Source organism: Rhipicephalus sanguineus, chromosome 11, assembly GCF_013339695.2.
Source record: "Rhipicephalus sanguineus isolate Rsan-2018 chromosome 11, BIME_Rsan_1.4, whole genome shotgun sequence".
Lineage (NCBI taxonomy): Eukaryota > Metazoa > Arthropoda > Arachnida > Ixodida > Ixodidae > Rhipicephalus > Rhipicephalus sanguineus.
The window spans coordinates 10,015,312-10,042,890 of NC_051186.1; the positions used below are offsets into that span (position 1 = coordinate 10,015,312).

The following is a 27,579-nucleotide window of genomic DNA, read 5'->3' on the forward strand; positions in this document are numbered from 1 at the left end:
TTCGCACTCTCTACCAGAATTCCAACAGTGTGGCATCTTTTCAAACCAAACGATATATATAGAAATGTATTGTATGCGCGTGTACGTGCTCCTCCCCGTAAACAAAAAGGCAAGAAGGTTTAGTAGGTGACAAAATGTTGTGCAGCGAGAACAATAAAATCGCGATCTTCGAAAGAAAAAAAAAGAACTACGCGCACCTGGCAAGAGGCTCGTTATGCTTTTTTTTCCCCAGAAATACGGAGAACGTTTGCATGCAGCCTGCGTCGACCTGTAGTGCTGTCAATGATGTGAAAAATGGAGAATCCTTCTATGCGTCATTTCCTTCTATTTGTCTGATGTACTGGGAGCCTTTTTAATGCGGAAAGATCAGTAGGCCCTTGTGGAATCTAGTCCTACTGCTGACCATCGAGTTTGCCTACCAAGAACGCACAAAATGGTCATTGTCGCTCCCGCTATATCTGCTGCATTCTCGTAATGTAACTCGAAGTTACATTTCGCTTGCATCTGCGCAAGAAGTCGAAAGACAACGCGTTTGGAGACTCTATCGCACAAGGTAAATTGTTGTTTCGAATCACAGTCCTCATCTGTACGCATATCAGTAAGCCTAAGGTAATTAGAAGCGTCAACGTTATTACGTACCCTTCTTTTCATTTTCAAGCGCATTATGATGCTGCTACTTTGTCTTCGCCAGTGACAGGTTAAATAAGCATGTACCTTACTTATTTGTTTGTTATTTCTTTTTGTAAGGTGGTGCGGGTGTAGCGATGTTATGTATTATGTTCTTTTTTTGGAGACGGCACATTACGCACTTATTTCGTGTTTTCTTTTTCAAACGCACAGTTATTTTCACGCTAAAGAAATAAGAAACGCAAATGAGCTCGAGTGAATAAAGCGCATGATGTGTGCCCGTTTGAAATGTATTGTCTTCCGCGGAAGGCTTTGAACACGGACTTTATATTCCTCTGTACAAATCACCCAGCCGCTCACTAGCAGCTGCAGTAGCAAAAATGAAAAAAGCCTTTGCGCTGGACGAGGTGAAATACCACGCATAATGTGCCGTACCACTGCCAGCGGCAAGCTGGCGCCCTATTTATTGCCGCTTCGCCTGCTATCCCCGACAAATAACAAACACCTCTATTGCAGAAAACGTTTAAGAAATCGAGCGCCGAACTTTCAGTTCCAGTGATATGGCCTGCGAAGTCTTGTTCTATCTCGACAGCGAGTAGTCAGTTTTCGCGTTACAATTATGGTGAGTTTCGTCATGAAAGAGAGTGACAGATAACTCCGAACAATTCTTTCTTCACGGTATGCGTGGCCATGAATGAATCATGCCAACGACTGTCTATTTCTGTGATCTCACCTTTATGCCAATATTTAAGCGCGAGAAATTGTGGATTTATGGAACACTCAAAGGGCACTCGACCGCATTTTACGCTACGACAAGTTGTTATCCGAGTAAAACAGTAAAGACACCTAACAAACAACGCATACAGTGAGCCTGTGGGCAAAATGGAGCAGCAGATAAAGCAGCGGCATCAAAGGCTCCATAACAGCTAGACTTCTAGTCTCAGTGCTAATGGAATAAGCAGCTTATTACTGTGCCCAAAGGCGGCATGTTTGTCACATTAATTATGTTGTCGGTATCAGGTTAAGAAGCCGGACGCAACGTCCGCGATGTCAGGAACATCCAAGTAGAATAATTTTTAGGCTTGCATGCACATCCTATCCAAAAATACGCGTGAGCAACTTCAGGTTGGTCTGAAAGTAAGGGACGACGTTCCTGGTGGTGTGTTTGCGAGGGCAACGTTTTACATGTGGATTGTAGTAGCATGGGTGCGTGTTTCAATGCCATCACTTTAGCAGATAATTGCATCGTCATGGTTAACTGAAGGGTAACTGCCCAGAATACAAGTGAGGTCTGTAGCCGCACACCTAATCCGAATAGCATGCCTCCGGATGTCCCGCCTTTGTATATCGCGATTGCTCTTCGTAAGTTTTAAAATGTGCGACTTTTTAACGTTATGTTTCAATATAAAGAAAGTTCGAGAACCTCGAATAGTGAATTCTCCTATGAAACACGATTCTAATGATACAGACTATTCATTAACTATACAAATCTTCGCGCGCCCATATCGTGCACACATATGTCCAATGAACCACAGCCTTTTCGGGGCAACAGCCTCTTTTTCGGAGCAGAAGTGCCTTTTGTCGTGCTAACTAGAGGTAGCGGTCGCGTAATGTTTTAGCACAATAACCAGACCTATATATTTAGCAACGCCCTATGAGCAAATAATATGCACTATTGTACTGAAACATCAACATTATTTTCAGTCAGCTCCTGCAGTTTCTGGAACTCCGTTGTGCGCAACTGCAAAGAGCAGCAGCTGCTTTCGCATATGTGCCGCTGTTCCTCATTGTCTCCTCATGAGTGCCGAACAAATAGGTGGACGTTTATAATGGTTGGAAAGGAAAAGATAAAAGCAGGTCCGACGAATCTTGCCAAATCCACATGCAGCGCAGCTTCGTTTTGTAAAATATCCAAGTCACCGGTGCTCGGCACAGTGATTCGTTTGGCGCTTTCAATTGCCCTGTCACGTTTCCTTTACGTGTTCTGTTGGCGAAGACTGCCATGTATGCATACCCTTGAACGCAACTACCAGGGGCGCAGCCAGAAATTTTTTTCTGGGGGGGGGGGGGGGTTCAACCATACCTTATGTATGTTCGTGTGTGTGTTTGTATGTGTGCGTGTATATATACGCAAGCAAAACTGAAAAATGTCGAGGGAGGGGGGAGTTGAACCCCCCCCCCCCTTGGCTACGCCCCTGGCAAGTACCCTTGTGAGAGGTGAAAGTGGCACGCTGGCTCCCTGCGCTACTTGTGCCGGGCTTCCCCTTGAAGGCGTGCTGTAGGGAGCGCCCCCTGGCAGGAGAATTCGAAGCGACGTCTTTCAGTGATTGATTGTGTGATTAGAGGAACAATAAGACGCCTAATTTCTGCCTCTTATCCTTCCTCTAATCACACAATCAATCACTGAAAGACGTCGCTTCGAATTCTCTTGCCAGGGGGCGCTCCCTACAGCACGCCTTCAAAGGGAAGCCCGGCACAAGTAGCGCAGGGAGCCAGCGTGCCATTTTCACCTCTCACAAGGGTACTTGCCAGGGGCGTAGCCAAGGGGGGGGGGGGTTCAACTCCCCCCCTCCCTCGACATTTTTCGGTTTTGCCCCTCTTCCGTAGTAGTTTGGCTCTGCGCCGTCGCCCTTTCCACCAGGGGCCACCGTACTGCCTGCGCGTGCGCAGGCTCGCTTTCCATAAAATTTCCCTTCGGCACCTGGGATGTATATAGGTGTAGTGTCTCAATTACCAAATGCTTCCGAAGGTCGCGGAGGCAGACGATCGGCCTGGCATGAGCTACTTAAAGCGCCCTGGACCTCGAAAGGACCGGACTCTTCGTCTTTCGTCTAAAATAGTGTGGCCGTGCCTGCCGCTCTCACGGTTTGCTAGAGTAATGCAGGCTGAGACGCCACTGCGCCGTGCGCCGTTGGCGCTCGTTAACGGGATGACGGAGTACTTCGCTTCACCGCTCCTAGTTCGAAGACAGTTGGAGTAGGAACTATAGCTGGTGTTAGGTGCGCACGAAATACGCGTCCGGTGATCAGGCTTAGAGGTAAGCGCACAGAGCTGCCATGTTAGAGGACAGGTCTGTGACAGGTTAGATTGCTGGATCAGTTACAGATAGGCCAGAGACATAGCAGTAAGCGAACAGCAGCTGTAGTCGCTCTCATCAAACCTAGGAGAGGTTCCCGAACAAGGCTGGCCTTCATTGAAAAAAAAAGTAACGCTGTGTGTGCAGACAGCGTGCGCAAAGAATTTGCGAAGCTTCTGATAAAATTAAACCTGTTTTCTTTTAGCGAATGACGCGTACTTTTATCTTTTTCCTAAACTTAATCTTAAGAGGTTTCCTAGGAGCCCATGGACAATCCCCAAAAGTACAGGTCGCCTTTTCATACATGCTAGTCTCGACATTACGTAGTAGAACATCGTTTCGGTTGTAAAATAAAATATTACCAGCAATTGTCACATCCGGCCTTCAATGTTATTTCTGCAATATTTTACATTTCTTTTGGCGTTTTTCGATATCACAGTATTTTTGGAAGAAAAAAATGTCTAAGTTAAGTCTAATAGAGACAAACAAATCTTGACATGAGCGTACTTCATGCGCCTAACCTATTATTATTTGCAGGTAAGCTGAATGGCCGTTTCCTTTTGTGCACATTTGACACAATTACAAATATTGTTTCTAGTGCATAACACAAATATGTTTAAGCATCCGTAACTAAGGCATTAGATTCACGTTTGCTGCCATCAACGAGCACGAGCGTTGAATTTATTAGGTTGTATCTAACAAAGAAGCGAGCCCTCGATTCATTCCCCTTCTTTCGTGCTGTCTGGATTTGTATGGTGGGCAATAATCGAAAAAGTTCTTCCTTGTCTGTACACATTAGCCTGCTATTCTTGCCCTGTACTTCACCTAAATACCTTATAGACCCATGTTAAGGGGTATTACACAAGAAGTGGGCTAACAAATCAAGGTTACAAAGAAGAATCTTCACGACGGACAACGTACAGTGTTTTAAGCAAAGGTCGATGAAGACATAATGGCAGCAATGTGGCGGGGAAGGCCATTCCAGTCCACTGCTATGGGGAAAGAAAAAGAGGCAGCCAAAGCGGTAATGCGATCATGTGCGGCGTAATTTGACATAGATGGGTCGTGCGGTGGGATATGCGCGTCGGTAGGATAACCTAAGGTGCGTGATTGAGGAATGTGCCACAATATTTGTGAAGCAAACAGAGGCAGACGACCGTGTGCCTCTGTTTATCGCAGACGACCGTCTATCGCAGACAGCCGTCTATCGCAGACGACTGTCTGGGATATTCGGAAGGCTCCCACGCGGCCAGAAAGTTTTGTCTCTCCAAAATATTCTAGTAATTAACTGTTTTCAACGCAAGAAATCGGCACGATTCTTTTCGAACGCATTTGAGATGGTCGCCAAAATGGCTGGGACGTTTTGCGTGGAATGACCCAATGGTATTTCGTGAGGCTATGCGTGGTGATGTCATCGCAGCGCGGAAAAGTTTGTTCGCGTTGGACAGATTGCGGCCGGCTTAAACCGGTCCGCTGTTAAAAAGAGATTGCTGATAAACACCACACAGATTTGTTACTATCGGCATTTAGAAAGTCGAAGGGAACGTATGCAAATAGTAAGAAAACAACAAAAGATGCCGTTTTGTTCAAAAGTGCAAGAATGTAATCTGCACAAAAACGCGATTTCAAACCGAGCTTTGTCGTTCGGTCGGTGGAGGTTAGGGCTCGCCGTAGTGCGAGCCCTACTGCATTAACGCACCAACGTATAGAAAATACCCCAATATGCGGCAAGCACTTCCCGCGCTGCTCGTGTTGTACTTGTCACCCAGAACTCAATGGAACTAACATTATTATCGCCGTAATGTCAACGAGCGGCGCCCATTATAATTAACAGTGTGGCCAATCCCCCTTGTGGGCATGAGCCAGTTTCTCCTAGGCGACAAAACAAAACAAAACCAACGGATGTTGTCCCTGTCTCGATCACTCTAATGGCGTACTACTACAACATTTCTAGGACTGCAACGACAAGAAAATGCACCCAGACATAATGGAATCCTTCCTAATTGCATCACTGCTTGTTATAACTGCTCAAGAAATTAATACCCTCGCGAACCTGCAGTATGTAGAAAAAACTAGGGTATTACGTGCGACATAGCTACACATTAGCTCTTTACCCTTTTTCCAGTCGCTGTCATTCTGCATGGTGTGATGTCTGGTACAAATCACCTCTTCTGGCACGCAATATTACATCTGTTAACGCGCTTCCTCGCAATGCATCACGCTTCTATAGGGTCTTTTTCCGAAAAAAAAAATGTTCAAGCACTACCATGACTGTCGCAGAGCCCGGTGGAGCACTTGCCTGTCATGCAGAAGGCTTGGGTTCAAGTCTCCCTCGAGCGCTGCTTTTTTTCTCTATGTACGCGATAACTACGATAGACTGCGTCGGTGACAGCTACACCACCAAAATCGGCCGTTGTTGTGAGCTCATAACAGCTTACGCTGTAAGATCAGCGTTTCGTGCTGTCGTTCCATGATCGAATACGAGCTAGACCACTTACACGCCTTGCTTGAGTATGCGAATACGCTTTATGCATTACAGAGCTGCCGGATCTAAGCAGCGTGCCGTCAACCAAAATTTTGCGTCACCGTCCGCATGCATTTCGTGGCCAACATCGCCAGTTGTGCCCGATAAAATAGCTGTCGTTTGTTTCGATGAGTCAAACAAGAATTCGACGCCAATACATTCGTCGAATAGAAATTATTATTCAAGTTCGTTCTCGAAATAATCTTTTGTTATGATATAGTGATCTTATCGCGATCGGATTTTTCCTTTGTTCTCATCTGTTTAGCGCTGTGACCAGGAAACGGTGAATTACCACCAACTGGCCCAAGTTTCTTTTCTATTTAGTCATGCCACTGTTTCGTTTTCTTTTGCAGCTCCCATTTCTTTCCCGAAAACGCTTGCTTGTGGTGTTACAACATGGTGTCTCCATGGGTCGCCAATATAATCATCGCTGCAGTCGCATCTAGCATGTGGATCTGGATGCAAACTTACGTGAAGGTTCAAGTTGCTTTACACGGACAGTCAATACTTATTCCTAAAAACCGGACAGAACCACCCGACCTAACGAACGACACGTATGGAAGGCATGCATACTCGAATCTCACCGTACGTATCGCAATTCAGCACTAATTTATTCGGCAATATGACGCAATCATCTGGTTTCCATGTATGCTATTCAGCATAACCTCAGTGTGTCGTCGATGTCGCCATGTAGAAAGACGCTAATCTGTTCAGGCAATCTTTCTGATTTAGCAGACCGACAATCTGAAGTCTCTCTCAGATATGCGAAAAACAGACACCAGGTTGATATCTGTGACAAAGGCAAAACTTACCGAGAAGTCCTTCGGCGAAATTTTTTTAACGCACATGTCGCCTGTGTACCAGAGTGAGCACTCTTCCCTCGCGAAGTTAATAACTGTAACCGCTTGCATGGAAGTTGCGAAGATTACAAAACACAATGTTCTTAGTCGGGCAAAGAACCATTACGTATGATTGGTACAAACAAGAGGGCATTCAACCCTTAAGTGTCTGAATGGACAGAATCCATCTGCCATGTTTCGTACGTACATTTGAGAATACGCTTTAATGACACTGCATTCAAAGCATCACCAATGCAGCGTTTATTTAGTCCTTTAGTCAGACTCCTAAGGGAAAGCGTTCTTTATAAAAAGACGAAGCAATGAATGCTATAGCAAAAAATTACAGTCACAACAAGAACACCAAGCAGCTCGATACTTGATGCACGCCCATCAACCGCAAACCACCCACGAAAAGAACACGCACAGGATGACCACGAACTGACAACGGCGACAGCTCGATACTTGCAGCGCGCTGCGCTGCTCAAACACAACGAAGTACGCTCGAAAGGAACGCACAGGTATACACAGGACGAGCGCGAACTAACAACTGTCCCAGTTACTTCGTGTGTGAGCTGGGCACTACAATACAACGCTCTTAGATATTTATGTTTTCTTGAAAACTGCGGCGCATGGAGTGGTCCCTCCGCGTCTCCTGCCGCGCGGTGGCGTTCGACGTATTGTTTACCCGGCGTTCTACACCGCATGTGGGTACAGAAGCGGGCCACATTTTAGTGCGCGTCTCAAGGGAAGTTTTCAAACAGAAGCAAAATATATCAGTCGCGTTAAAGCGCACCCTGCGGGCAAACTCGCGGGTGACACTGCACACGCGGGAACACCTCCGAGATCTGCATGCAGCCAGCGTTAAATGCTGCATATAAATAGCTCACCTTTTTTATTCTGCACAACCGGTGGCACGTAGCCGAGTTGTTAAAAGCTGCACGCTGAGGAGCGAGGGGTCGCAGGTTCGAATCCCGGTGGCGCACTTCAAAAGACTTTTATATGGATTTATTTTTCTTTGTTCGTTTTATTTATAAACATATATATACATATCCGAGGCATGACGGCGACGCCAAAAATCAGCCGTGTGTGTCCATATAATTGCTACCGCAATAAAAGAACAGCTCCACTAACGTGAAACCTCGGGAGGTGGGAAGCCTCTGTGTTTCCCATAGGGACACGTCAATAGAAATCAGAGCACAGCGTCCTCTCATTGCTACAGGCAGCGTCCATCGCAGAAACAGAGCTTTTCCGGAAAGAACGCGCCGTCTTATTTGCCTCTCGAAGAAGCGCACGTGGCGTTGTCTCTCGCGGGCGAGCGCCCGCTCTCGCGAGCTTTTTTCCTGAGCGAACGCGCCGACTTATTTGCCACTTGCTTTACCGTGACGGGCGCATGAGGTGTTTTGCACCTAAAAGAACGCGGCCTCTTATATGAAAATATTAGGCATACCATGATGCTTCAGATAACCGTAACCTTTCCAAACGCGAGTTACTTCAGCCACTCAAGAGACATTGTTCTTCAGTTTGCCCAATGGCAACATTTCCATGCTTCTATTTTAGCGGCAACCATCAAGTTGCATTTTATAAACAAGCCTACCTTTCTTTTTCTTTTTTTTGCTAGAAGATCGAGGATGGCTTTAGTCGAAGTCAAGACAGCTGATACAGATATGACCGCCGTTGTAGCGTGGTGCTCAAGTGTCCGTCTCGATTTAGACAGCACGTGGGTTCAAAACAGAGCCGCCTTTCGGTTGGGGTGCTTCTTGCGTAGCCGAACGCGTCCCCTCCCAGCGGCGCGCCTTTCTTCTCGTGTCGCACAGGATTCTCATGTACGCCGGTGGGAAGGAGGCTGGCTAGAGAGAGGAGGGATACATTATAACGTCAGATAAATCCGTAGATACTTCCCTTAAAACCGCAGAAACAACAAAGTTGAAAGTTGGGCCAGTTGGAGACAGTTCCTTTTAACGCTGAAACAATGTTGCGCAGAGTTTAATTAAGCTCACTTTATTACCTTAAAGGCCCCCCTTTAATTTGCTGGCAGACTTTGTTAAGGGGTGCGCAGTACATAGGCGAAGGTGGGGTTTTCTTTAAATTAACATTAGGCAGTGGGGAATCGTTTAGTATTGCATGTGATCAATAACACGCTCACCGAAAGGCAGGAGGCGACGATGTCCCGGGGTAGATCGTTCCAGTCTGTGGCTGCTCGAAAAAAGAACGGGGCAGAAAAAGTTGTTATGCGGTATAATAGGCGGACAACCTTAAGTGCATTATTTATGAGGTGATATATATGCATGCTGCCTCTATGATAAAAGGTGGCTCATTGAGTAAATAATGAAATTGTGCTTAGAAGCCCACGCCACCGGGATAGCGAGCCGACACGATCTTTCTTTTAGGTCCTTGTAGTGCTGACAGGATTTGACGACATTGGCTTGGCGCGGCCTTCCCCCCGCAGGACGATTCATCCGTAAAGGGGGCCAAGTGTTGTAGCAATTGACGACTCTTTCCATTTGGTGGAAAAACAGGTTGTGGTGCAAGTGCACGACGGGGAAATTATTGGGTGTGAAAGCGCTGCCCTCACGTCCACCCGTCACCGCTCAATGTTTGGCCCGGTAGCGGAGCTAGTTGCGGACGATCGCTCTGGCTGCCGTAGAAAACAGTAGTAGGCTATAGGCGTGAGCTAGAAATGGGAAGGAAACGCTCCAGACTATAGAGTCCAGTGTAGGGTATACGGCTATTCATTATCGCCAATCGGAATAAAATGCAGACGAACCGCTTCGACCAAGGTTGGGGTCACCTATTATAGGTGGTCGGTCGATGAGTTACGAACACTACAGCTGTATTTGGCTAGTCTGTAATAGCAGCCGCGGCCGGCTAGTGCCGCCGCATATATCGAAGAAGAATGTAAACAGTAGGGATACCGGCAAAAGACTAGAGAAACAAGTAACGTAAACGCCATTTTTGTTTCTCGCTTGTGTCCGCATATGGACGGCTTCCTTTTTTCTACGTTGAATCCCTATGCACTAGCCGAGCTTTCTATCACTGTAAGCGGCATACAGACCTTTGGCTGTGGTATGGTGTGTCGAGCGTATGCAGGACAGAGCGCCTTGCAACCGCGGATGAACGCAATTGGGTGAATTGAAGCGAGAATGCCTTTTGCCGTGGCCAAGAAATGCCAAGACTACTAACGCTTGTTTAACGGCAGTTTTTAATCTTGTGTGGTTGAGCCGTGCCAACGGCGCGCACATAACATAGGGTTTCCCGTTTCGCAATACGTCTTGGGTGATTTCATTAATTTGCCAGCGCCAGGTCAAGGGATGCACAAAAGTAGGGCACAACAAACATCGCTTGGCACTGTCGACAATAATCTGCATTGCCGCAGTAAACGCGAGCTTAGTTAGCCGGAAGCCTTAGATGCCTCACCAAAGGCGAAAGGTGACCGTCTGCGGCGTCGTCAACACTAGCACTGTAAATAATCATATATATATATATATATATATATATATATATATATATATATATATATATATATATATATATATATATATATATGCGTGTGTCTGACTAAGGCACCGCGGGTGCACAGCAGGAAGCCATATGTAAGATAACAATAGGTATACTGCCCGATGGCGGGAACGTGTGCTTTCCGTAACTTCTCCGCATTCTCCCACAAAATACGAAATACGGAAGGGCAACTGTGACACATCACGCAGTAAAATGTGCTGCAGGAAAGCATTGTTTCGTGGACGCTGCAAATATCCCTGACTGTACAAACAAATGCCCGTCTGGTCCATTTGCCTGTCGAGCTCTTTCTCTGCAGTACCATAAGTGAACACTTGTGCGGCAGGGACTTGTTTTCACTTCCATTAGATCACAGCTACTTATGTTTTACTCATTTCATTTTCTTTGTCTCCTCGTCGTTTGCGGTGGTGACATGTAGTTTTGATTTACGCTTTTCGGCAGCTTTTTTTAGATGTTGCGACCTTTTAGAACCGAAGTGAAGCTCTTCTACGCCAGCCAGTAATGAAGTTTCATGAATGCCTGGAAAAAATATTTCTATTATGAATTGGCGCGAGACGATGATTGGGTTGGCCGTGACGTGTACATCTATAGAAGGGAGGAAGGAGGTGCTGTATGGTAGACTGACAGACGCACGCTCAAAAGAAAACGTCGATAATAGCGTTTGCGTATGCATGTAGCAACGGCGCATGCGCCAACCTTAAAGCCAGCTATGAAAACGGGTGTACCGTCTCTCTACTTGCAATTCCTCCGTGTTCTCCTAATCAAGTGTGTCTTTTACGCGCTTCTTGAGCTATTTTGCGTAGATTTCTGTATTTAATTTACGCTGTGTCTCTCGCACTTGGGAGAAGAGCCACATCAAGAACCGTCTCAACTCACCGCTGTTCACTTCCGGTTGCAAGTTACGTCGTTCACGAACTACCTAGCCGAAGACTGCACCATGTGTGATATAATTCAGGCGGCACAGGATGTGAGCAATAGAGAAAAAAAAATGTTTCTTTTTGTAACCTGACACTATTAGCTGTGCATTTCCTTATCTGAGTTTTTTTTTTCTTAAAAGAATGCGATATGACTGAACAAAAACATTTCCATGTTTCTCAATATCAGAACTTGCGATAAAATGAAGTGCTACCCTAAAGGGGCACTAAAGAGCGAATCGATTTTTCTCGCATTAGTAAAGTAGTCTTCCACGATGCCAAAAACACCACGCTTGCTGCGAGAAGACGGTTAATATGCGAGAAAACGCGCGAAAAGAAAATACAGGTGGCGAAGCCACCTTGGAATTCCCTCACCATTTGCCGTGACGTCACATGTTTTTGACGGCGCCTGCTTAGGCCTACGTAGTTCCTAATCGGTTAAAGGGGGCCAGAGACTTGACATAACGAGTTTGTGGAAATTTCGTCGAGCCAGTGGCGCCAAAATATTGTAAATGATCTTTGAAATCTTTTACGTCACGAGTTACAAAGTTCGGCGCGAAATTTAAAAATGAAACTTTGAACTTGGTTTTCTCCTCTAATAATGAACCTATGGTAGTGAAATAAACTACACAAGAGTTCTCCGAACACACTTTATCAATCTAAATCAATTTATTGCTTTTCTTTAGTGTCCCTTTAACACCTCAGTTTCATTTTATAAAAATGATGCATTTCCTTAACTGTTCTCCTATGAATAACTTGAAAACTTGCTGACACTGGCTTACACACTGGCCCTGTTATATTCTGCCTAGAACATCACAATGCATTACGTGACCAAAGGTTGCGAAGACGTACGGGCAGACCGTCCTATGCTTCTGATGCTGCATGGATTCTTGGACTTCTGGTTCATTTGGAACAGACAGATAGCTACTCTCGGGGAGCAATTCTGGTAAGCTTGAGGGGCATATTCAGAGACTTTGTATACGAGAAAAATTAAACATACAAACATTCTTAGGCTATATTGAAGTGCGTGCAACTCCTACTTTGTAGGTTGGTAACCTGTGGTCATCGAAGAGAAGGTTTATGTGGAGCAGTGAGGCAAGCACGTTGTTTATGAACTCCTGTTTAAATCTACGTATCAGTTATTAAAATACATTCTGCAAGGTCACATCGCAATAATTCTCCACGTAATACCGAGACAGCCATGTGGTAACTTGCTTCTGATTATTTAGTGTAAACCGTTTAATAGAAGCATGGAGTTCAAGCCATTGGCATTGCGAGAGCAGATACAAAACCTCATTGCTAAATAAAAATTAAATAAGTCTCAAATAAGCCATCACATGCTATGGCCATAGATGTGATTTTCTGTCATTCTGCATAAAGCTACGGGAAGTACTGCGTGAAGATACGTGTCTACTGTAATTATTTTAAGAAATTTTTGGCGGTGTCGTACAGGTTTTCCCGCTCAATTTAATCCAAGCGCCAGCCAATTTGAATGGCGCTTGGATTAAATTGAGCGGGAAGACCTGTAGTATGCATAGTTTAGTGTTGTTGCAGCAAAGACTTTTTCGCGGGGTGCACATATAATAAACTCATCGACAGGAAAGGATATATCGTACTTTGCGGGCACAGGGTTGATGAATTACTCTGACCTGCTAAACTGCATGAATGCTACCCCGTCCTCTCCCTCTAGTCATCCGCCATCATATGAAAAGACAAACAACTACATCAAGAAAGCAAGGGACTACGGGGCATGATAAGTTAAGAGCAATATTGGAAAATTGAACAAATTTAAATTTGTGTCATCAGGGTAGCGTTCGGGCGTCACACTACGGTAAATTGTGGTTTTTATTAAGATATTGCTTTGGTTTTGCATTGTTTCTCGGCAATCACAGCGTTGTAGCACCAGATTTGCGTGGCTACGGTCTTACTACGAAGCCTAAAAATCCTGAAGACTACCTGATGACAAAGCTTATCGATGACCTAAAGGAACTTATCGATCAGCTCAGTGAGTACGAGTTTTGTTCGAAACTCCATAGGTTTTAAACGGTTCAGTTTCTGTAGTATTTTGCAAATGTGGCGACTGAAAGCATGCTTGAGAACATTTAGTGAACTGCATTTCACGAAATATTTTGCTAACTCAAGTGGACTAGCCCCTCTGTAAGGTCATCGAACAAACCATCAGAGCCTGTAACTATGTAGCCTTCCTATATAGAATAGGGAGACAGAAGAAGAAACTAGTGGATCTGAGTTTGTTATAAATAGGTTCTGCGGAATTCCACAACCTGGCAGAAGGGTTAAGACAGGGAAATTGACAACGACCCGATTGTATCACGAAGCCACAAGGAAATCCTAAGGCGCATTTCACTCCTTAGAATCCATCGTACACGTTTCCCAATGATTTAGGCAATAACCTATAGCCAACCCCTCGAAGCTATCAATTTGTAAAATATCTTTGAGCTGGTTAGGTGCTGTCATTAGATATTTGGAGCATCACGAATAGCTCTTGTTTTTCTCATTCAAATAGATCCACAGTAGTAGCTTTTTCCTGAATACATGCTGTAATGCTCGGAGCTAGTTCACGGAACTACCTAAAGCACTAGTCTCGTACGACATCTTGCCTGGTCGAACTACGATACTACCATGTACGACGTTTTAGAGTTAACGCACGAATTACGCTAAAGACTGCGTTTTTCATGCTATGTAAGCTGGCATTTCTGGCTTTCATTACACCGCAGCATGACATTGCTGCTCTGCTTTATTTGCAGTGTCACAACTACCTAATCATATTTACAGTTCAACACAAAATAAGGCCGGTTTGCTTGTATCACGTATAAATACAGTTCAACAATCTCACAAACAAAACTCGATCTCTTACTTCCAAGCTAAAATATACATATTTACTCACGGTGCTTTGAGTCAGCAAACAGTCCTGTTAGCGCGATGCAGATGGTTTCGCTGTCTGTAAACAACACAGCGTACGCCTGCACGGCCCGCCACAGGAAATTTCCGGTGTGGGACTTATGGTAGTGTCTTCTTATGGGCCTGGCGGTGTCGGCATGGTGCGTTTGTTTCTGCTGTTCAGTTATCTCTGGCGCTATCTCCCGGACACGTTTAAGGGCGACGTGTATCAACTACCTGAAAGGATAGACTGGTGCACAGAATGACATGGCGAATAAAGTGGATGTCAGCTCAAAACGCATGCCTAAAACGGACCAGCAGCCGCGCTCAAGATCGCTGTTGCAGCACGCCGCAAATGGATAAAGCACTTATTCTTGTGCAGTTGTCACAAAGTGGGCACTTTCGATCCCGATCCAGGACGGTCATCACTGATCATGTTCGGAAGAGTCCAGCGTGACTCGAATAATGCACAGCATACATATAATATTAAGCTGCCAGGCCGGCTTGCTCGCGCGAACCGCTCTCGTGCTCTCACGCGCGGATTACAGATGCATTAGATGCATCTGACGTTCGAAGTAACCCATTCACATCTACAGTCGATGTTCAAAACCAAAGGTTCACCGACTTGTGTGCGACAATTACCGTTGACGGCAAGATTAACGCATGCTCGCGCCGTCTGACGGCGGTGGGTTTCGCGGTGACATGTATTTGTTCTTCGTAACTACGCGCAAACACACGTACGTTTTGCTCTCATCGATAACAAATGCGACTGCGTCACATTAATTATAACAAGAAGTAACCACGGACATTGCCATTACCGCAGGGTGCACCTTGTGGCATTACAATTTGAGTGCATATGTGTCCCGAGCATCGCTTCGGAGGGAACATTGATAACTGCGGCTATAGGCACTATAAGAACAAGAAGCAAGTTTCCAGGAGATGTTCAGCCTCCAGCGGCTTTCACGCACTAGAGAAGGCGCTGTGATCTGTCATGGAGACATGACAGTGGTTTCCGCGGAACATGGGCAGGAAGTATTTGTAATTTAGCGCTTTGAACTGAAGCCTCAACATCGCATCAGTGCCACTTGAGTATGAATTAAACTTACTTGCTTTGAATGAACTTTACAGAAGGTGTATGCGAGTAAGTAATGTCGAAAGTTGGGCGAGTTGGTGATAGTTCATGAGTTCATGGTCGTCGTGCGCTGCTTCATATGTAATCATGTATGCGAGTACTTCGTGCATCGTGCAAGTGAAGTTCCGGGTGCAATTTGGATGCTCTTTTGGGAAACGTAATGGTTTCACTTGTAAGACGCCGATCGCACAGAACATCCTAAAATACACAGCGACGCCCGAGTATCAAGCGCGTGATTGGAGTCATGTGAACCACGAAAAATATCATAAAACGAGCAAAGGTGGCCAGTGAAGCATAACCGCAACTATTACAGGGCGCCTTCCTGGTGAAGGCGCAATGTTGCCCGCGAACGGCAAGTGCTGGCGCTAACGTCTATAGCATGCATGGTGCTGTGATAATATACTCATATTATTACTTCACAAGTACGCTCAGACTAGCTAACAATCTCTTATTCAGCTTCAAGTGACACGTTGCGTATCACGATACAGTATAACGTGTTTTAAAAGCTTAGCTGCTTAGTACGCTTTTTAGCTCAACTTCAGAGTACGTGTTTTTGTGCTTCATTGTTGAATTTATTACATTTGTTCGTTTTACCCTGCTGTTATGATATTGCTCGTCGTTGTTTTATTTTATTCCAGGACTTCATCTATTGGCTAATATGTCTACACGTATTTGCACTCTTGCTTTGTCGCGCAACCACGTAATATTTGGAGGTTATGTTGCGCGGGGAATAGTCTAGTTTTTAGTTCGATGGTAGTTCGTCAGAGTGACCGTGCATGTTAAAGCGCAAGTACACTCAGGTAAAAATTGCAGGCTAGCAACCGACTGCGGAGGTTAGACATTCTAAGAAAAAGAATCGTCAGTCAATTTTTGCGAGCCCTGATTCGCCACTTATATGACTCCCTTTAAGGAGTTACGTTAACTCTCTTTGGAGATCATTTTACTCTCGTTGGATAGTCGTGGCGCCCAAAATATAGTTCACGTGTCTCTTTAAAGGGAGTCATGTGCGTGGCAGATCACCACTCGCCGAAGAGAGTAACATATACTCTTTTCTTCTTTTTTTGTGCTTACAGTGAACTGCGTCCTTACGGCCTAATACGCCGGCCTGAGACTTGGTGTTCTGGGAACTCATTTCTGGTGAAGGTGGCGTCTCCCCACCGATGCTGGGCCATGCACCCTCATGGCTTGCAGAAACCAATGCCTTCCAACTACTATTACTAGTGCCACGCGCGCTTACTCCTTTTAGACGTCACCGGGTTTCACCCACAAAAACTGCTACCACCGCTCGGCGCAGGCCGCGTCGCAGTATTTAGAAACGTAGTGATCGCTTCGGACTGTTCTCATAGGCGTGCGCATGGAGGGGGGGGGGGGCAGCCGCCCCCTCTATTCACCTAAGAGAGGGGGGGGGGCAAAGTCAGCCCCACACATTGACATAATAGGGATCGGGTGCTGCAGCGACTCGGGGGGGGGGGGCAATGCCAGCGCCATACATTAACATAATAGAGAGGGGGGGCGATGCGACAAACCTTCACCCCCCCCCCCCCTGAAGGGGAACTCCGCGCACGCCTTTGACTGTTCCGTTAAGATTACGCATGCTCGCGTAATCTTAACGGAACAGTCATGCCACGAGTAGCAGAGTTTATTGTAGATCTTTCGCGAGCACCACTGATAACGCTGCAAGGTTAGATAAGCCATGAACAGCAACCGACGCATTTTACAGATGAGCAGGCTACCGACGGCCGACGACTGAAATCGCCGCTATGAGTGAACAGCGTGTATTGCTTGTGCGTTCACTTTTCATTTCCTGGACACAAGTTCGGCCAATAAATAGTTTCGTCGTTAACAACCCGACTGCCGCATGTTTCGTCGTCACTACCACGTGACACTACTAAAAAAAGGCAATTGTTGTCTTGACGAAGACAAGTCTTACTGTGAAAGCATTGGCTGCAACAACAATCCATGTTCTACGTTTCCTCATCAGTCCATGTATATGCACGTGAAATTTTATTTGCTGGTCTTTAGGACTGTTATCGAAAAATACCGATGATTATTTTTATTCAACAGATTGTATGTGCAGAATTTATGTCTATGTGTTACTTACGGGGTTAATTTCCCTCTTTTTTTGTTTGCAGATGTTATCATGAAAAGGGACATTGTCCTTGTCGGACACGACTGGGGGGGAATGATTGCCTTTTGTTTCGCAACGATGCATGAAAAGTTATTAGAAGGTCTCGTTGTCATCAACGGAGTGCATCCAATGGCCTTCTATAAGCAGCTTTATCAAAGTGAGGAGCAAATAAAGAAGAGCTGGTAAGCATTGCTGCTGCTACGCAACTAATCTGCTATAGCTGTGTACCAATCCTCATCTTGGCCAGGTAAAGAAATGCAAGCGCGGACCGCGTTCATATTTGATCACGCTAGCTGTGATGAAGTCCGCAATATCGACACATTGGCGAAGACAATATTGGTCTCGCAAAAGATGCAGGCTACTTTGGTGTCTGGACAACGTTGTGGTTGATCAAAAGGCAGGGGAACTCAGCCACATGGCCGTTTCCTTACAGAATGAGGTAGTCATACGTTCTTATGGGCCTGATGTCTGCTACGTTGAGTGGTCACAGGATTGAACGCAGCACACCTTAAAAAAACAATTTTATTTGTTTGCTTTAACCTTCTGTATTCGACACCAGTTTGCGTCACGTAATCCATATGTCCGTTTCAAACGTCATACTAATGGGTGACTCTGGCTCGAAGATGTCTTCGATGTGAACGTAGGCTGACGACGATGCTGGCCAAAACTAGAAGACACGCCGCATCGGTTCGAAATCCTTACGCAGATGCACAGTTGCATGCTCGCGGCGGCTGCATTTTCGATGGAGGCGAAAATGTTTGAGGCCCGTGTACTTAAAGGGCCCCTCACCAGGTTTGACAATTTTGAGCTAACGAGCTCAATGCATACACTGGGCGTTCACGATCACGTCTGCCAAAATTTGCAACGCTACGCGCCGCGGAAATGGGTCAAATTTCAAGGTGAACGCTGCTCGCCCTTCCTCTCGCGGGCGCGCGCTTTAGAGAATGAGGGGATGACGTACATGAGAAAATGGCCCTACGTAGATGGTAGGGCTGTGACGCCGCTCCTCTACGTAGACGACTGTACTCGCCATCAGTAGCACGTGACACTGCGATAATTATTTGACACGACATGTGCAGTTTGTGTAATTTGTTGCTTGAATAGATTAATAAAACTTGAGAGAAATAATGAAACACACAAAGGGAATGTGTGCGTCTTTTTCATTTTTTTTCGTGAATTTCAGCGAGATGCGAGGCTAATGTGCCTCCCTTTCCCATGCGTTCGTGTCCCCGCGGTTAGCGCATCGAGCAGACGCCAGCCCTGGAAACGAAAGTAATGTTGTGGCGCGTTCGAGCACTCATTATGCTCATTTATTCTACCGCGTCCAAGTAAACGTTAATGCGGCACTGGCTCGTGATACCGCCACTCTCGTGCCCGTACAAATGTCTCAACTTTCATGCCCGTCCCGCAGAAACAGGCAGTACACCACAGAGAACGCCGACGAAACCCCCACGGCCGCTGCATAAAAACAAAGGTAGCGGCCGTGCAACGCCGCTCGCGTGCTCGGGCTGGCTCGGGCACGTGACCATGCATGCGCATGACGTGTTCATACGTATGTGCCAAGTGAAGAGGGCAGGGAAGGGATTTGGCTTGCTAAGGCTACACGGGGCGAGTGGCAAGGGTTTGAATCTCGCCTCCTTGCATCATGGTTTCGCGCCGCTACAAATTATTGTTTTTCTCAACTCGTAATGAAGCGATTTGAAAAATTCTTGCGGCATGCTGCTCTTCATTCGGCACACAACAACTTCCAGCGTGTAACTAAAATTTGCTATGTGGCCTGGTGAGGGGCCCTTTAAGATTTAAGTGCACGTTAAAGAACCCCAGGTGGTGTAAAGTTCCGGAGCCCTCCACTACGGCGTCTCTTATAATCATATCGTGGTTTTGGGACGTTAAACCCCAGATAATAATAATATTATTATTATTAGTTGCATGCTCGTCTGGAAATGCTTGACTATTATCCGGCTGTGAGCACTGATTTGTTCCTTTGAAGATGCTTCACCATCTAGCATCTGAAAAAGGATAACCTCGTGCTATATAGCAGCAAGATAGATAGATAGATAGATAGATAGATAGATAGATAGATAGATAGATAGATAGATAGATAGATAGATAGATAGATAGATAGATAGATAGATAGATAGATAGATAGATAGATAGATAGCAATACTTAATGATTTATAACCGCGGACACGTCCTGGCGACATTATTTTTGAGTAGCGTAACGTTCGGTTTTATTAAGTAAGCAGAGTGCTGTTTCTATGACAAGGTATTGCATCTGTAAACACCAATGTATCGATATGAATGTATGATTTGCAGAGGGGTATTGTTAAGAAAGTAGGGCGCAGAAATAGCATGACACCTAGTTACACGCGGGCTTTTGCGTTTAGTAACGTTTACTTCTATGTGCCATGTGCTGGGCCTCTTTGTTATGTTACCTAGATCATTCTCAAATGATGTGATTCGGAATCGCTCGTTATATTCTTGTAAAATGGCACAGCCATCTCAGAACAAATAAGAAATCTGACAAGAAATGTTAGGCAATTCAATAATATAAATCCTAAATAAAAGGAGAGTAAAGGTTTAACCTTGAGGTACGCCGGAACCGACTGTAGGCGTTCTTTGTATGCGCAGAGCCACAAAGCGGCGCGTTGCGCGTACAAAGAACGCGTGGATGAGATGCTTCCCAGTAGCAGTGAGTGTCACACGGCAAAGTGGCGATTCACTCTCTCCTTAAGCATCACCTCGTACGCCTACACGACAACAAGTGCCTTTTTCATCCGCTCTACACTGTCGAGGCGCGGACGCAGCCAACTGAATATTAAGTGCCGTTTTTCTGCTACGGTAGTAGTCCGGCTATTTCCAAAAGCGAAGGCCGGCATATCAAGAGCAGATATTTCTATTACACGAATTAGCAAAATGGAATTACCTGGCATTATCCACTGTAACTCTTGCAGCGTCATGATGTTTCACTGTGGCAACGAATGAGTAAATGTGCTTCTTTTTCCTGTCTTTTTCCTTTGTCCTGTCTCCTTCCTACCTGTCCGTTGTGGTTTTTTTCGCGCCTTTTAAAGATGAACTTCAACCAACTCGCCCAACTGTCCCTGCTAAATGAGTAAATGTGAATGGTCGGGCAATTATATACAAAACACAATAAATAATTCGAAGCCACGCTAAAGCTAATATTAGCATTTGCATAATTGACATCAGGATGAAAACCACGTAATGTACTTCACCCTCCTTCAAATTGGTGCACCAAGTTCATTTAGGAAATCAAGAAGAAACAAACAGTTGTGTTGAATATTGTACAATAAAGAACAAAACGAAGGTACAGAGTAGCAACGTATCTTAGGCATCCTGAACTTAAACATTGTTGAGGAAGAATCACCAAGTAATACAGGCATATTTGATTTAGTTGGATTTCAAATGGGTACTCCGAAATTCTTTGTCAGTTCCTTATTTATGAACATTTGGTATTCTGGGTCTTCCACACTGAGTTTTTCTGCTATGGTAAATAGGCGTTTACGCTTAACAAATAAAAATAGCATGTGTAATATACTCAAGGTGTAAAGTAAATATTTCTTAGCGAAATGGATTTTCAATGCTCGAAATTTTCATGCAGGTTCATAGAGCCATTTAAGCGCCCTGACATCCCTGAGAAGTACATCATCATGAAGGACTTCGCGCTCTTCGACCAGATGCACAAGGGGTTCACCTCGGATGAGGAAGAGGCCCACAAGTATATGTTTTCGAAGAACGGTATGTATCGGCAGTATGCGGCGGTCATTGAAGTAAAAGAAGTCACAATGCACGCTGATCTGTCGGTGGCGGGAGTCTCCGGCACCAGTCTCGAACAAGCCACATGAAGCGGTAATATGCAACGAACCTTTTAAGCACGTACGCTTTAATTTTAATGTTATAGTTTATTGTCGCGGTCGCCTAATTAGGCACGAGATGGGCACTCGCAATAACGCGATTTGTTCTTTGAGCGCATAATCTTATAATTAGCCCTCTTCAGCATAAATGCACGACAAAGATATCTGGCGGCATATGTAAAAAAAAGCGTCTCGTGAAGTGCGGCAGGCTTTTTGTTTTTGGTAGTTAAAAACAAACGAAGAAAATAAACGGTTGCTTGTGCTTGTACTTGTGCCGCCACATCTGCGTGATGAATCCTTTTGTTAACGGGAGGCGAGATATCCTTTTTTACTGCCATAACGAGGCTTATTCCACCGGACGAGCAACCGTTTCTAAAACGCCAGACAAGACAGACTCCAACCTTTCTTTCTTTCTCTCCTCTTCAGCCTTCAAATCGTCTCGGATGACAAATCCAAAAGATACTGACGTCATCCCTTGAATTCGCCAGCCGACAATGAAAGGTGAACAGTTAGCTGCGCTGCGTATAATTCCACCGCATTGGGAGACTGAATGCCGCTTCCAACAGCCGTGTCACACCAGGAATGAGCTTTGCTGTCGATTATCACTGCCCTGCAGGCAGAGTCAAGGCAACGGCAATAAAAATTTACATCCGTAGATCTTGGAGCGGGCGATTGCTACAGCAATTCTTCCAGGTGGATTTGTGCAGAAACACGACGCCCATAGGCGTATCTACCGGGGGGGGGGGGGGGGGGGGGGGGGGGGGGAGGGGGCGCTAGCCCCCCCCTTCCCCTGAGAAATGTTGGGGGCACTTTCGACAGCGGTTATTGTCGGCTGCAGACTGGGAAACCAACAAGTCAGGCAAAGTTTTACTTGAACGCAGCAACAACGTAATTTTGTAATAAAATTTGTTCTACGATTCTGCTGTGACGACTGTCCTCCGTGTATCATCACCACGCACTGTAGGCTACCTGTGGTGCGGGCTGCCTATTTCACGCTTGTGCGTTTTGCGCTCGAGCATTGCAGAGGAGGCTATCGCTCAGCAGGGGCTCTATAACAGAACAGCAATCCAGGCTCGTATCCAGGAGGGCTGCCCTAGGGCCCCCCCACCCCCGCCTCCCGAAATTTTGTCGAAGGGCGCTGTTTTACCGAGAATAAATGATGAAAATAGGTATTTCTCTGAAATAGTCAAGGCCTTCAGCAAGTGCCCCCCCCCCTCCCCACCCGAAAAAAATTTCTGGCAACGGGCCTGCAGCAATCTGTCTTGGTTTTATTTTGTTCCGCCTGGCCTGAAATTTAAGTAATCCGCGACGCAAATATGGGCGGGAACCAGTAAACGTTTTATAGCCCGATCAAACGCTCTTCTTTTTCAGGAAATTCAGTTTCTTTGAAAACCAATAGCATCGCCACTGCTCCATATTCGAGCGGCTGTGAGTTGATGAGTGTGCAGAAGTGTCCAGTATTTTAGTTGTGCCTAGCCAGGACAGCTAAAATAGATTCCCACTTTAGTCTCCGATTAGCCTGCTTCACTTGGCTTATCATATGGTAGCCTGCAGCGCTCGTGGCGGCTTGTAACAAGGCAGTGGACTCGAGCACACTGAGAAGCCCAGCTTTCAAGTTTGCCCCGTTACTTGATCTACCTCACTAGGGAGCTTATCAGCGTCCATGGTTTTCTGGACTAAGAAGGCTGCCTACCTGCAAAAGATTGTGTCTGTTCCTAAGAATGTTTATTTCTCTCTCTACCTCTTTGTCAGCAACGATGAGTTCACAGAGAGTTGTAGACACGCAATAACAGCTCAACATCGTTATACTACAACTGAAAGTATCTATTATACACATATGAATCCATCTCGCCGGCTCCTATAGCAGCCGCTGCCAATGCGATTGGCGGGTAGCCTTCTTAAATTACGTTCAGGAAGATACACTGTCTGGCTATACCGAAAAAAAATGAGGTATTGTTCAGCGCTGTAATGTGCTGCTTATTTCGCACACTTCATTTTAACGCCGCGAGTTTTCGCAGACTTGTGACGTCGCGTAACAAGGAGGCGATTTTATGGCACATTGAAAATTTTTGACGAATAGCGAAGAACCAATGGCAAACAATACGCTGTACTGAAAATAGTTCATTCAGTCATGCGTACGTGGTAATTACGCGGTGGATCACTTACGCGTCATTTGTTGCGTCGTTTTAAGAGCAGGTGCTGTGAGCATGACCCAGGAAATTTCGACCAATCATTAACAGCTAACGACCTATACGGAAGGAAACAATGCGGGGTAGTTTAACGTTATAATCGCCCACAATTTTTTCAAGGAAAAGTTGAGCTTACACAGTTTACATTGGCTATTTACTTGGAGGAACCGGAGGGAAGGAGTAAAGGACCACTTCACCGCTTTTCCGTCCACCCTCCCTCCCCAAGCTGGGAAAAGTAGGAAGGCAAGGAACGATAGGTGGTATATAAATTCGTAGTCATGTATAATCTTATAACTATACACAACCTGCTCGTTGTGGTTTGCTCAAGTATTAATCGACTGAACTTGGTCTTCTTCTGAAGAAATACTTTATATTAGAGGGCCCTAACAGTAAAGAAATGGGCACTCGGTTTATCCTGAAGACTTCTGCGAAGTACCTGGCTTTGTCAGCCACATGTTTTGTTTAATAAATGAGAATTTAAGGTACTAGAGCCATAGCAGGTTCTTCATACTCATCGTATCTACTACGCCAAACTAAGACTGGGAAATTTGCTGATGCCATGCTCAGATGATCAGGCTAAATTTGGGTGTACTTTTTAAACTTCGCGGTAATATTTGCAAAATGGTAGTAAACACTCCTGTGTTGTCGCAGTATAGGGCGGCCCAGCCTGCACAACCTGTTTGTGCAGATTCTTGCTTTTATAACAAAGGTTTGAAAAGCAAGTGATCTGTGAATATAAAAAATCGCCTCAAATCATATATATATATATATATATATATATATATATATATATATATATACGGCGGACAGAGTGAACGACGCCAGCCCCCCCACTTGCGAACGAGTTGATATGCCACTGCGACTGCCTCGAAATAATAATAATAATATCTGGGGTTTAACGTCCCAAAACCACGATATGATTATGAGAGACGCCGTAGTGGAGGGCTCCGGAAATTTCGACCACCTGGGGTTCTTTAACGTGCACCTAAATCTAAGTACACGGGCCTCAAACATTTTCGCCTCCATCGAAAATGCAGCCGCCGCGGCCGGGATTCGATCCCGCGACCTTCGGGTCAGCAGCCGAGCGCCATAGCCACTAGACCACCGTGGCGGGGCTGCCTCGAAATGCGAACATGCCGGATTACTGCAGTCACTAAAAAGATCATTATTCAGTTATAGTTATGTGGGTGGCTGACAGCGATAGAGAACGAAAACTTTCATTTGTGCAATTACAAGCGATCTTCCTCGTAGGGTGGAGCCCTTAAATCATGGCCCCTTTGGCTCGCGCCACCCCACGTGCCCGCCGCTCCTGCCGCTCTGAGCTGGTCAGCGTAGTCTCCCACGAGGAATGTCCACCCCCAGTGGGGGGTGGACATTCCGAGCTGCAGTGATACACTGTGGCCTTCACTCCACAGCAATGACAGCATGAGGGTGATTGTGTGAGGTGGAAGAGATGAAGTATGAAAATGCAAGGGAATGAATTAGTCAAGTTGCCGCCACGCAATAATTATGCTCTCATTTCTTGGCGTCTTAACAACACAACTTATGTGCGAAGATGGTTATCGCGTACCCCTCGGCGCTTTATTATAAGCCACAAAGCCTAATTGTGATTACCCGGTGCATAGTCAAATGTCTAGTGTGTAAGGCGCACTTCTAAATGAGTGAATGTGTAATAAATCTATACTGATCAATATACTGGAGTATCAACAGTGTGTTTGCTTTATTGTCAGAATTTTACAACAAAACTTTACTTTCACGTCAACATTTTAACGCAAAAGTCACAAGTGGACGATTTTGCAAGGACAGAACGTCTTGAATGGCCTTCAGGGGATGTGCACGTGCTTTCTATGTATATGAAGTCTGAATATGAAATGCACCATATATTGTTTGCGCATTTAAACCTCTCAACGTGGTTAGTTATTCGAGTTAAACGAGTGCTGACACGAATTTTAAATATTTCCGGATTTTTGCGCTAAATAGAAACACGCGGGTGTCGAGACCTCTAAAAATAGCATTTGGTGCCTGGGAATGCAGCGAATATATTTTGTAATACTGCTACCTTAAAAAAAAAAGAACACTTTAGGTTTCGATATTGAGGGGGCGGCTTCTCAGTGACGTGTCATCGCAGTGTGACCTCACGGCGTGACAGTGATTTCTGCAATTTAGGCTGCATGCGCGACGCAGAACTCGCAAGCTCCGTGGAACTGTATTGACTCGTCGAGATAATGTGCATTGCGGTGGGGCTGGCTTGCAGATGCTAAGCGACGAAAGCTTTCGAAAGTAAAACATTTTATACGTGTTTTCTGACTCCTGCGCGTGAGGAGCGTTGACAATGCATACCAAGGAAACGTAAAATGTCCCTTTTGCGATGTCTCAAAATCGTGTCAGTACTCCTTTAAGGATATTGTCATACGGTCGTGACGGTGAAGACGGCAGTCGGGCTGTTAAAGACAACACTCTTTAATGGGCGAACTTGCGCCAAGAAATCAAAAAGCGCAGTACACGCATACACTGATAGGGGCGACCACAATCGTTGGACGTCGGTAATGTGATAGTCCGTTAAATACGTCGGCTATTATACATGCCCGAGTCAAGCTTCCAGCGTTATCGATGAAGGAAGGGAATTTTTGAGGGCTTGTTTCTTTGTTTGACACAACTTTAATGAAGTTGTCGTTTCGTCGGCATTACTTTCTTCCCATCTATATCACAGTTATTACAATACACCTAAAACAATACAATTAACGTTAGCAATACCTTCCTTGACTTCACTGTCTGCTAGTTTTCATTAAGGTTTGTGAAATAAAGAAACGAGCCCTCGAAAATTCCCCTCCTTCATTATTACAGTACATGTTACTCCCCAACCATCTATTCCTATCATTCCCTTTTGTAGGCTCCCTGACTGCAGCCCTGAACTACTACCGCGCCTTTGTGCACGACAAAGACCAACTGAGGAAACTGCCGTACCGCAAGATCAACGTCACCACAATTATCCTTTGGGCCGAGAAAGACGACTTTCTCACGAAGCCCATTGCAAAGTACAACCAAGAGTGGCTCAAGACTTCAAAGATAGTGTACTACACGAAGGCCGGACATTGGGTGCTACGGCAGTGCCCCGATGAGGTGAACGAGCACATTAGCAACTTCGCAATGGACGAATGGCAGGATGTAGTGGTGGAGGAGAGGAGTCTAACGAGTCTAGGGAGGCGTCATAGGGCCCCGAAATCAAAGGAAAATCCATGTTCGGTGTTTATGGAAGGGGTCAAGAAGCGAAGGAGACCTTCGTTTGGCTTCCTCCCAATGTACGGATTCATTCCGGAATTCTTGTAGATATAAAGCATTTTCTAGTGACCCCTTTCGCCTGCTGAATTTTGTTCATTTGCTGAAATAAAGCATTTTTTAAAAATATTCTTTACTCGGCACGTTCTTCGCCGTACACTCACGACATAACAGGCACGGATAACTGTCTGCCTTCGCCCTATCGTGCTTAAACTAAATTCATGTTGCATATTTCAAGAAGACCACAGTAAGGCAGTTCGGCTTCTTTTTGGTAATTGTGATCGATGCTTGGTATTACAGGAAGTAAAAAAAAGCAGCAAATTGGCTTTTTATGCACACTAGTGGAAATCACATAATGAAATTTCTGGGTAACATACAGTACCAGCGCTAAAACGGGGCGAAAACTAAGGAACAACACAAGCGCTGACGAACAACTGTGCGCAAGATTATTGCAACAGGAAATATATCCTAAAGATAGGAACTAAAATGAAACATAAACTGTCACATTATCACAGTGATGAAGCAACAACCAATGTCAGCCACGAGTCAAGATAGAACAATTAACTCGACAAAACCAAAGTCTCCTTTTCA

At 45.4% G+C, this 27,579-nt stretch overlaps 2 protein-coding genes across 1 annotated transcript; both read left to right on the forward strand.

Annotated features, from left to right (window-relative positions):
• LOC119374029 (AB hydrolase superfamily protein YfhM-like) overlaps positions 1-27,579 on the forward strand; it is a 175,597-nt gene that overhangs the window by 109,729 nt on the left and 38,289 nt on the right.
• Positions 245-27,094, forward strand: LOC119373479 (AB hydrolase superfamily protein YfhM). Its single transcript, XM_037643513.2, has 7 exons — positions 245-553; positions 6,581-6,812; positions 12,303-12,439; positions 13,386-13,498; positions 17,656-17,833; positions 21,271-21,407; positions 26,603-27,094. Exons 2-7 carry the CDS (start codon positions 6,624-6,626, stop codon positions 27,037-27,039), a joined length of 1,191 nt encoding a protein of 396 aa, XP_037499441.1. The 5' UTR covers positions 245-553; positions 6,581-6,623; the 3' UTR covers positions 27,040-27,094.